This window comes from Manacus candei, unplaced genomic scaffold (assembly GCF_025592945.1).
Source record: "Manacus candei isolate 608988 ecotype Guabito, Panama unplaced genomic scaffold, ASM2559294v1 h1tg000060l, whole genome shotgun sequence".
In the NCBI taxonomy this organism is placed as follows: Eukaryota; Metazoa; Chordata; class Aves; order Passeriformes; family Pipridae; genus Manacus; species Manacus candei.
The window spans coordinates 1,531,078-1,543,327 of record NW_026138108.1 but is presented as its reverse complement, the minus strand read 5'-3'; the positions used below and the strand labels follow the sequence as shown (position 1 = coordinate 1,543,327).

The window sequence follows — 12,250 nt, the reverse complement described above, 5'->3', positions numbered from 1 at the left end:
CAAGGAAAGGCGTGGAAGTTATATTAGTAGGACTTTATACACCTCCTGAACAAAGTGCTAGAATGACTTCCAAATAAGCAACACCCTTGCATTAAGATAAAGGAGGTGACTTGACAGTTTTCAAGACGCTAAAACACCTGTTCCTTGAGTAATACACAGAACAAAGTAAAGTTTGGGTTAAAGCTAAATCCAGTCCTGTTTCTATGATTAATGTCATATTCCAAATTCTCTCTCTCATACATAATTGTTCCTACAGGTGATACTGAAAGTTTTTCTGATTGAGATAACTAATACAGCTTCCAAAGATGGGATGTGTTGATTGATTAAATTTTAGGGAAAGTTCCATACACATTATCTGATAATACTACTAATGATGTTTATGATACTGTGAAAAGCAACTGTCTGCTAGACTGTGACAGGGAGACAACTTTTTAAAGAAAAATAACTGAAACACAAATCTAGGAGAAAAGCTATCAGAGTGATTCTATTCAGATCTCTAATGTGCATTGTTTTTAGTTACTGCTGTGGTGAAAAAACTATGCAAGACACATGATTTAATTTATTTAACTATCCATAGCTTCAGTTGCCAAGTCAAACTGTCATAGGATCTTTTGGTTTGGAAATTCACCTGATTAATTATGAAGAAGGAAAAATGAGAGTTTACCTGAACTGAATTTTCAGGGCAAAATTGCACAGGAACTTGAACACAGAGATAACTTCATTTCATATGCACACATTTTCCCAGACACATTTGTGTTTGCAAAAGTAACACTTATGAAAACTGTGTAGAATTCCAGAAACCGCAGAAGTCGCAGAATACAAAACCACATAACACAATACTTGAAATTCTGAGATGGCTTCTGTAAATATGACTTCGGATTAATAGATTTAAACTGAACATTAAGTGCAAATTATAATTTTTTAAAAAGAAAGGAATTTACCAAACTGGGTTCCTAAGTGTGTTTTGCTAATCTTCAAGTTTTATAGTTTTCCCAGAATAGCTGGTATTTTAGCTTACCTCTATTTGATACTGTAATAAGGTCTTGTTCATTAATATTTCATTCATTCATACCTAGTAATCTTTAATGATTAAAACCAAAGTTAAAGAAATAACTTGATACATCATCAATCTGTACAACCTCAGAAGTGTATGTATTGGCTGTCAAACATGCATTATTTCCTAAAAGTTCTTACACATCAAGTATATAATTTATATACATGTTTTATGCTGAACATCTTTGTAATTGCTATATTAAATTAAAATCCTTCCTTACACCTTCTTCTTCACAAACTAAGTGAGGTCTTTACACAGGGCTAAAAAATGTCTTCTCTTCTAATTTGCATAAATGTACTGACTGATATGATAGTCATCTTTTATTTGGCCACAGTGGGACAATATGTATCATACATATCTAAACAGTTAATATTTTATAACCTCGTATACGTACCATGAGAAATTAAATTCTCCTTGCTAGTGATCACTGAATTACACATTGGCTAGAATAAAAAGTGGAAAACAACTGTTAAATCACCCCAGGTTTGATCTTGCCATTCTGCTTAGCTACCAAAAAAAAAAAAAAAAGCCCCTGAAATAGTTTATACTGTAAAGCACCATTCCCTGTGATAAACTTCCTAAGGCTTTCGCTTTTTAAGCAGTTGTCAGTAACCTCTCTCTCTCCCTCTCCTGTTCTAAATATATAGAGGGGTAGAGAAATGGGAGGGAAGAAAGAGATACTTGTAACTTTTAAGTTGCACGATTTATTTTAAATGACAGAGCAAAATACCAACCCAGGTTGTTTTCAGGCTATTCCCTTAAAACCAAGGCTGTAAGTGTTTTTATTGTCTCCTTTTCTTCTACCAAAAAGCTGGCATGATCTCGCAGGGGGTCAGGCTGCACTCTCAGTGGAAGCTTTTTCATTAGCCTCAGTGGATAAACAGCCATGACTAGTGACTTTAACCTTCACAAGTCCATTTTGTATTTCATAATCTTTTTAATTCCAAGGTGAAATCTAGTTGCGTGCACATGCCATCCTGATGTCTAATGTTTTGTTTTTATGGACTTTGTGGCTTTCAACCTAGAATATTTTTGAACAATGGTTTGGTTTTGTTGTTCGTGTGTGTGCGAGTGTTTTTATTTATATAACAATAACAATCTAAAGCCTTTATAATCTTTAACAAATTACTATATCCATCTCAAATAATGTCTATGGTTATAATGTATATTTTTAAAATTTGCAACTTTAAACCACTGAAAGATCACATAAAATACCCGTTATTGGGGAATTTTGTATACTTTCACCGAAATGATTAAGCATGTGATAAGTACATGACATTTTCTGAAATATCATACAAGTAGGGGGTTTTCAAGTATAAAAAAATAAAGGACAATTTTTCTCATGGTGCTAATGCTAAGATACATGGTAAAGACAGTTTGTGTCTCTTAAAAGAAGGAATGATATCTCGGGGGTGGTGTCACTCCAAAATATCAATTCTGTTATAACAATGGTTGTCTCTTTTCTAAGAGCTCTGACTGTCTAATTTTTTTTGGTGATCTGAAATGTATGATCTGGAATATTTGTTACGAAGAAGTGTTATAGACTCTGCTGACACAGACCAGATAAGAAACTGACAAGATATTCCCTATAATGCTACCTCCCTATAGCATTATTATGTGCATCCTTCTGTGTGAAGGATTTTCTGAGCATGGCTTGTAGTTGACTGTAGGAATTTGAAGTTATTGAAAAGTCTTTTCCCTCTCCTAAAAAAAAAAAAAAGAAAAAAGAAAAAAGGAAAGAATGTTTAAATCACATTTCTCTTTGAAAATGAAAAAAAAAGTAAAACAATTTGGTATTTCATATCTCAAAGCTTGGTAGTTTTCATGTATTGCTCTGTCAGGAGCCTTGTCTTTTCATTCGGCTTCTTTTCTGATTGCAGATTATTCATTTATGGATGGGCAGCTGTAGAAACTTGCTTCTTGCATATGCAAATTAATCATGGTAATGTTTATCATAAGAAGATTTTGTGGCAGTAGAAAAGGGGTTGTGTCAACATGTTCTTGATTTCAGTTGTATCTTCTACAAATGGAATTGGCCTCTTTACTTCACCTTCAGAGGATTTTTTTTTTTTGTTTGCCATTTACCTCTTGGACTAGACACCGCTCACTAAGCAAGCTGTTCGGTTCACTTACAGATCATGATTTTGGAAGGAGCTGGCAGAATGAGTATCAATTCCAGCAGTAATCTACTCCACCAGCAGCCTTCCTGGACAGACGGATATTCCACATGCAATGGTAGGAGCAATTCAGCCACTCTGAGACATGTTCTTTATGGGGAGCCAGGGGAAAGGGACTGCTACACCTTTAAGCATGTACAAGTACTATATTCAGTAGTACTAATCCACTGGAGTTTCACTCCTGGTAACAAAAATTTCCATTTGTTATTTTTTTTAGTAAAAAACTGAACTTGAAAACCAGATCAGTTTATTGTTAATTTCCTTACTGGTTCTTTTTCTTAAAATTAAATTGTGTTGAAAGTGCCAAAAGTTCTGTTTTCTCGGTTCAGAATTCTTTCTCTCTTACTTTACCCCTTCCACCTCCTCTGAACCTGCATTACTCTTCAATGCTAATCACCTCTCTGGCTTTCCAGGAGAATATTCGTTTTGCTGATTTACTGTATTTGCTTTTTTCCACTCAAAGTACTAGATAGCTTTCTAATTAGACTGGCATTAGAGCGCTAGATAGCTTGTGACTTGAGATATTTTTTTTCCTCTTACTGTTTTCTGATTATATGTCTGTGTCTATAAAAATGTATTCATATGTATTCTCTCAATATAAAAATATATATATAAACCTCTCTCTATATATATGTATAGTACTTGGTATAATTGCAAAATTCTTTTAATTATTCAGTGGACAGGTAAACCTTAAAATCTAAGCAGAAAAACACACAATGCTGTTGTCCTTCTAATCCAAATAATGCTGCAACAGAACTTACAATGAAAGTTCCCACTCAATTAAAGTCTTATTCTTTTTTTGTGTGCAATTTCTAGATACACAGGAATACATCAACATGCACTTAATAAATGTGCTGATATGTCTGTAACAGAGTCATGCAGAAAAAAAGTCCTGGCTGACTTTCACTTTGCACAGGATTTTGTGAGGGGAAATGGTGGGGATCTATTTTCAAATTTCCAGTGTGAAACTTCTCAGGATTCACTTAAGTTTTGGAGGGACAGGGACATCTAATCTCAGACCAGACTGCACAGTAATTCATGACTTCACTTAGTTTTACCTAGCTGCTTTTTCCTCTCATTAAAATATCTTCATTTACATTAGGATTCTAGTGGCCTCAGAAATTACTTTACCCTTCTGAAGTGATAAGAATACACATCAACCTCATTTTTAGGGGATATTTGACAGCTTCATCAAAGCTGTCTCTGACATACCACGCTCTTATCATTTCCACACTCATTCTTCAAAGCCTTCAACAGGAGGATGAGAAACAGTCCCGCAAATTCTCTAAGTTACTGACACAGGCCTTGTTGGCTAATATTGATAAAGAAACCTAAGTAACTATGCTTTTTTTGTGTTTACCTGAAAACTAGCATTGTGTCCTGTATCTCAGCTGAAGAGACCTGTGGTCTAGTGGCACCTGGGGGAAGGTGATTTCCTAAAATGTGCCAACTCTGTTGCTTGTGGTCCTCTAACAATATCTACAGTGTTGTTAATATTTCTCACAGCTGTGTAGTTAATCTTCTTCTAGGGCAGACTGGTAAAGACTGGTGCCATATCCTGAAGTGGGACTACTGCAGAGCTAGGCCATGGCAGTCTTTCCTCCTTCTGTAATCTCTCATTCCCTCAATATTAAACTGTTTGTCCACTTGTGAACATTTTATCACACCATTACCTCTGCCTGGCATACTCCATTGCCCTCCTTTCCCAAGAAATAAATTGCACTGAACTCTGTGAGGTCAGACCAAAGCAGTCCTGCCTTTGCTCTTATCTTACGTAATTATCCTATCCCGATTACAATTTCTTTCACTTGCACATGTAAATTATTGTCGTACAATGACATATGACTGAGAACAGTTTGAAAGATCAACAAGAAAAGATTCATTATAACAAGAAAATTAGGCAGCTTCCATAACTAAAAATGAGTTTTATAACTACATTCAGAAACCACCTTACCTTACTACAGCAATAACATGCATTCATCTGAATGCCAAATCAGTCATGAAGCTGTGGCCCACACTGACAGGCTTTTACTGTGGAGCAAGATGAGAGAGCCTTAGCTTTTAACCTTCTTTGATTGAATCCCACAATTCGTATTCAATCCCTACAAAGTTCTTATTCAGAGAAAGTCTCCATGTCACATTATGAGAATTTTGCAAGGCTTTTCCATCATTTTCTCATGCACTAAAATTACTGCCTCACGCATCCCTTTTCAACAGTACTTCTGTAAGGTGTCTCCCATCAAAGAATTTTGGTGTATTTAGCCAACACTACTAAATTCATTCCTGAAAATTAAGTCAGTGAAGAGATATGTAATGAAATAATTATCAGTTTTCATTTGGAAAACTGAGGCGCACCCCCCCCCCCCCCCAACATCTTCTCCAGCAGTAGCTACTGAGTCGCTGTTAAGGACTGAGAAAAGTGTCTATATCTGCGGACTTCCAAGGCAATTGGCCATAGATCTTTATTGTTGATGACATATTGTTGGTGACTATTATGCTGACAGAGACTGTAAATATCTATTCTCTTTTCCAGTATCCAGTAGCTTCTATGGAACCCAGTGGCATGAAATACACCCTCAGTACTGGACTAAGTTTCAAGTCTGGGAGTGGCTGCAGCATCTCCTTGATACCAACCAACTGGATGCCAACTGCATACCTTTCCAGGAATTTGATATCAACGGGGAACATCTGTGTAGTATGAGCCTGCAGGAATTCACTCAGGCAGCTGGGACAGCAGGACAGCTGCTTTACAGCAACCTTCAACACCTAAAATGGAATGGTAAATAGATATTAGACAGAGACACATGTACAGTGCTCTGAATTCTGAGATCTTCAGAAGCCTCTCACATTCCCCAGAGACCTACCTGGCAAATCATAGTTGCTGTGTTTGCTATTCTGCTTATAGCTCTATATTTACTATAATGTTAAATTTTAAGATAGGACTTAAGCCAGAATTCTGGTGGACCAAGAGGAAAGGGTATGTTTCCTGCTCCAAAACTAGTCCTCTGGCTAGTTGTGGAAGTTGCTGCTTGTAGCTAACACCTTTGATTCTTCTGTGCTCATTCTCATAGGTTTTATCTGCCATATGCTTTCTTGCAGGCCAGTGTGGTAGTGATATGTACCAATCTCATAATGTCATTGTGAAGACAGAGCAAACAGGTGAGTGACAGTTGGGTAACTTGTCTTTTGATGGTGACAAAAAGGGGAAACTGTTCATTCCAAGAGAGAGATATCAAAACAGCATTAAATAAAATGGAAAGTGTATCATGCAGAATTAAAGAACTAACACAAATGTTAGTCAATATCTGCTTCTGAAGTTTTGGGTAACACCACATGCTCATGGTCACTTTTCCTGCAGTATCAGCAGTCTACACTAATGGTCAGAGTTGAAATCATTAGCGGTGCTCAATGAATGCAGCTTTGTAGAGGACTTCATTCTATGCTTCATTCACCAGATTCCAAGACAACTATTTTAACAATATGTCCAGTTAAAAAAAAAAGGAGAGAAAAAATATTTTGTTATTAAGTTCCTTTAATGTCTGAAATGCTAGGAAATTTCCCAACCTAACAACTTGGAGAGAAAAAAACCCATTACATTTCAATTTCTTCATATATTTCAAGAAACTGAAGTCTCTTTTTCTGGTATCTTCATTGCTAGATCCCTTTGCTCACAGGACTTTGTTTCACTGAAGAAAGAACTTCAGTTTGGTTCAACTGTCCTCTTCAGGCACGATTATTTTCCTGGTTCCTTTGCCAGAGCACTGTCTTTCCTTGCCTGTCCATATCCAAACACTCTCTATCCCTCTAGTCCCAGCCTCTCTGTATGTGGGTGCATTCAGGAGCCACGTTTTAATATCTCCTGGCAGAACAAGTACAGATCTGTTGCACGTGGTGTCTCCGACAAATACTGTCAGCCAGTTTATTCAACTAACCTGTAGGAGCCCAGCCTCCCCAGCCAGGGACACCATTCACCTTCTCCTTGCAGCAGGCAAGCTTTGTAATCTGCAATCCACTCCTTGCCTGTGCCTGCATAGTATGGCTGATGCTCATGCAGCAGCCTTGCTGCTTGCCATAGAGGTAACTCCAGTAATCCTTTAAGTCCTGATTTACGAGATCTTACTATAATATTACTTCCTCCTACTACTAGAGGTACATAGTGCAGGGTAAAGTACCTCAGCTGCACATCCTGGAAAGGACTAACAGATATATGGTTCTCCTAGATATGCCGAATCAGGAGTGGCACGGTGGGGCTCTGGTGATGCTGATCACAGGCGGTGGGAGTGGGTTTAGTTTCTGCATGGGGAGGAGCAGGAATTCTGGATCGGGCTGCTGGGAAACACTCTTTTTGAGCCAGTAGAGACAGGGCTGGTGATTTTGAGGGGAAGCCTTCCTCATTCTAATAAACCATCACAGCTGCAAAGATATGGGCACTGAAAGAGGCCAAAATGGGAAGGAAAGCTGTCTCCCAGTGTTCTGGCTAGGTAAGGACTGTTTTCAGAGGCAACATTAGGCAGATCAGGTGTCTAAGCAAGCAAAGGGTGTGTGCTATTGTAGGAACGCAAACCCTGGGTGCCCAAACATGCAGCTATTAGTTAGCATGCCTGCAAAATTCCTATGTCATAAGTGGTAACTCAGCCAAACACAATGATTTAGCTATAATTCATTTTTGTTTTTTTTTGATTTCATTTATATGAACATGAGAAAAATTAGGTGTAACCTAGATCTGAACTTTATATCTCATCCTTTCTGACCTGGTTTCAAAAGAAAAGGAGATTTTTAAGACTTCTGACCTCAAAAATGCACTGTGAAGAGAGTAATTTCCAGATCAACATACAGATCATAAAGACAATATTTTTGCTTATATTGATCCATATGACCAGAAGGTCACTAAAGACTATTCCTCTTTAATCATGAAGGTGGTTTTTAAGTTAAGGAAGGGACTTGATGTGCCTGGAATAAAATGGTCCTTCATCTAGGATGAGGCTTTGATGTTTCTCACTATGTGCTTAAGCATGAAGCTCTGTTTCAGAGACGACTTTCGAGTTCTACCATTACAGAAATAAATGCTCATCATAAGCATCTTTCTGTTTTAGTAGATATTTGAGAACACTTTCATCTCTATGGCACCAACGCACTGTCATAATTATGAGGGACTGAGAATTCAGGACTGGATTGGGTAGAATTAAAGTTGATCTGGTACAGGAAATGTCCTTCAAGGCCAGGCATAAATTAGTCAGGAAAAGGAAGAGGATATTACATTATTTCTAGTAGTCGGTGCTTTGTGTAAATACATTTGCCTAAATATGCAAAACCCCATCCATAATTTGAGCGAAAGGAAATGATTTTGTGCATAGCCCCTTCACTTCTTGGTTCCCTTGACAGCTCTTTTTTTTTTTTTTCAAATTCCTAATTCCCTCAATGCTTAATATTTACCTCTGTGTTAAAAAATGTCCTTTTAGTGATCTGATTTTCCTTTTGGTCCTTTACTTTCAGATCCGTCATTAATGGTGTCCTGGAAAGAAGAGAATTATCTGTATGACAGTGGCTATGGTAGCACAGTAGGTAACTAACATCACTTCATGCGTTTCTGAGATGGTTTTGTTGTTGTCTGAGGCTATTAGTTTAAATGTCTTCTTTTTAATTCCCAGAGTTATTGGACAGTAAAACATTCTGTCGTGCTCAGATTTCCATGATGACACCTAGTCACCAATCTTCTGGTAAGGAACTTGTAATTATATTTTTAATTGTTTGTCACTTGTCTCAGAGCTACCGACATGTAAGAGTCTCTGTGGTCTTCTGTTGCAGGATTGAGTCTGAGCCTCCAGTGATTTTAAACCAAGCAATGCTGATTCTGACAGATTTATTAGCTGTCATTATTACAATAGCTTGCTTTAAAGAAATGTTTCTCTCTTCTCTATGTCAAGACAAAGATGATAAAATAGTCTGTAATCTCCACATGTCTTTTAAAGTATCTGAGTCAAAGGGGCAGATGTTGCTGTCAGAGAGACGAGATATTCCAGCTACACCGCGCTTTTCCGTGGTATAGTAGGGTACGGGCAAACAAGGGCCGTATTCCTCCCCAGAAGTGGCTGTGTTTCTCTAGTGAGCCAGTGACTCATACTGAGTAGGTAGCTGGGTTTGGGGCCAAGCTTTGGGTTGGCCCAGGGAAGCCATAGGGCAGGCACCAAGCCCTCTGCCCAACTGCACCAGCACTGGAGCCTGTCTCAGCTGATGGCAGGATGGTCACTGAACACCTCCTCACTTCTGTGAGGGAGAGTTGCACTCTGCTTGCTAAGGAGCAAAAACAGCAAACCCATTTGCTGTAGTGCCTGGTGAAAGTCCACTCTGGTCACAGGTGTCGGTGCACTCTGTGGGCTCTGTGCTGGGGGCAGGCACCAGGGATGGAGGTGAGAGTGTAAGGCAGTGGGAAAAGGGTAGAGCAGAGATAACAGGGGAGCAAGAAAGTGGGGGGGGAAAGGCAGGTTCTTCTTAGAAGGCTGTTAAGCAAAGAGATCTGAGGGAGAAAGCAGTAGAAGTCCCAGGAGGATATGAAAGAAAAGCAAAAGAGAGAAGAGAGAAAACTTGACCAGAAGAAAAAAACCACCAAACCTTAAAAAAACCCCCAACCATACACTCTGTTTGCTTTCTCTGTCGTCTCCACCCACTCTCATAAGATGGTTACTAGGATGTCAGAGCTCTCTGACATGGCTTGGGACTTGTCCAGATCCTGGCATGGTGTGTTTATCCGCTGACTGCTTAAGCCTAGAGCTAGGGTGGCACGCCAAGGGCACAGCCTCCTGTAAAAACTAAATTTGTATATCCCGTAAAAAAATAGCTCATTCCCGAATCATATGCAAATAATGTGTAACCTTTTGTCAAAAGTTTTGCAAGACAGCTTTGTTGAAACTGCATCATAACTCTTTTCATCTGTCAGGCCCCAGTCTCCTAACATGGCATGATTGAAACCAGTCTCCATGTAGGAGCTGTGGCAAAGCAGGAGGCTATTTACACAGCTGAAATCCAGAATAAATCACGGGGTAGGCAGAAGGCAACTGAACTTCCAAGAATAAATCTCCAGCTAAGTAGAGCATAACAAACATTTGCACGCGAATTGTGAGATTTTAAAATGAGAAGGATTTATATGAGGGCAAATAAAGAACTGGGTTCTGCAGTCCTTACCTGGAATTCCCACAGGCTTTTAATAACATCAGGGGAGTCATAATCTGAGGAAAGGCGGTGAAATAAGCTTCATTTTACTTCCCCCACACCACACCCCCCTCCAAGCTGAGTGAGGTTCAGGCTAGTTCCTGCTCTTTGAGAATGGAAAGGCAAAATGACTCAGAGCACGTTTGCTGCTTGGGGGTCAAGGACAGTAATTTATCAGGCTTAGAATAGCAGAGGTTAGGCTTATCCCCACGGACTTGTTCAGTTGATGTTTCCAGTTATGTATGAATAAAGCAAGTGTGTGAATAACTTTGCATCTACCTTTTCACATGCAGTTATTGCAGTAGCTTGTGCAGATCTGACAAGTTTCTATGCAAATAAATATTTCCTGTGAGTCATTTTCCCATGCAAATGCCTGGTTTCCATGAAAAGTATGATAATTGTGCATTCATAGAAGCTGGGAAAACATGCGTGGGACCTTAAGTTTTGCTTTATGGGATTCAGGGACAAAGTATTCTGAAAACCAAACACAGAAGGGGCTCCCTCTCAGGACTATCCCACAGATTTTGTAAGACTTAGAGCAATCAGATGAAAGCTATTCATTAAGAACAAGAGCAGAGCCAGGCTGTGGTGGTTTGAGGGCGGGAGGGTTGAACGTGCAGACTGTGAGGTAGGTTACAGTCATGAACAGGCGGAACTCTTTTTTTCATTTCTGAAGAAACACTTGTGCCAGAAACCCTACTCCTCCTCTGGCTGGCTACAGGTGATAAAGTACCATTGATGAGAAATGGCTTGTTTCTATGGCTCTGAGCCACAGAAAAATATATGCACGTCCAGCTGCCAAAAACTCCTACTAGCGCAGCCCCTTTCCCCCACCCTGCCCCCCCAAACAACAATGCTTTGCCAGTTCATTATGTTTTAGTCAGGTAGGTGTTCTGTGCATTGGTACCAGCACATACATTTCACATTAGATCATCTCTTCAGAAGCAAATAAGCCCCCAAAGATACGTGCTTCTGCAAAGTCTAAGACATAATGGGACAATTCAGGATTCCTTTTATAGATGTGATCATCTTATTTTTCTCTCTCTCACACATAACATGAGGTGAGGTATTTGTTAATCAAATTTAGGTTTCAAAAGCCAAATGTTTACCTCTGCATTCATTCTTTATTCATCAATGGTCTCTTTGAGAAGCGTGCTGATTAACATATAGTAAAGAAAACAAAACTCTCCCTCCTCACTTAGATTACCTTCCGAAAAGTGATTATCTTTAAAAGAGATATTTGTTCTTTTTTGTGGTTTTATTTCTTTCAACCTGCTAGTCAATGGAAAGCCTTTAATCAAATTTACAAATAGACTTCATTTTCCTTCTCTGCAGACTCTTCAGATGCAAAAAAATTGCAAGATCATACCCCAAAGTCCCACACCAAGAAGCACAGTAAGTCAACATCCATGTTTATAATGATTGGTTAGTTGATTGAAGGAAAAAGAAACACATGAAAAGCAAATCTTTTTTGGAAGGGAAGAGGAATCATTTTGAAAGCAAAACTGGCTGGATTATTATTGTGATTGAATTCTCCAAGGATCTGACTGTCTAGTACTGTTTGTTTACATTATATGTTACTCAATATTGTTAAATTTTTCAAACTGTTTTTATCAGTGAGGGCTTATGGGGAAGCAACCAGAAACCAACCACCTCTGCCCTATGTTGAGCTGGGCTGGTGGAATGAAGTAAAGGAATGACAAGGAAGACCTGGGATTAAATCTGGAAGGTCTGTGTGTGGACACTGTCATGCTCGTGCCCGTGCCTGCCAGGTGCAGCATCCACCACAGACCCTGCTCAGCATCTCCTTGCG

General features: G+C 38.9%; 2 protein-coding genes across 2 annotated transcripts in view; both read left to right on the top strand.

Moving 5' to 3' along the window:
- The window catches only part of PDHX (pyruvate dehydrogenase complex component X), a 173,812-nt gene that overhangs the window by 52,924 nt on the left and 108,638 nt on the right, over window positions 1-12,250 (top strand). The window lies entirely within an intron of this gene.
- EHF (ETS homologous factor) overlaps window positions 1-12,250 on the top strand; it is a 33,968-nt gene that overhangs the window by 14,924 nt on the left and 6,794 nt on the right. Inside the window, exons 2-7 of the mRNA XM_051804148.1 lie at window positions 3,190-3,289; window positions 5,765-6,010; window positions 6,331-6,390; window positions 8,725-8,793; window positions 8,880-8,948; window positions 11,773-11,832. Coding sequence (XP_051660108.1) covers window positions 3,193-3,289; window positions 5,765-6,010; window positions 6,331-6,390; window positions 8,725-8,793; window positions 8,880-8,948; window positions 11,773-11,832 — 601 coding nt within the window. The 5' untranslated portion in view covers window positions 3,190-3,192. The remainder of the gene's footprint in view (window positions 1-3,189; window positions 3,290-5,764; window positions 6,011-6,330; window positions 6,391-8,724; window positions 8,794-8,879; window positions 8,949-11,772; window positions 11,833-12,250) is intronic.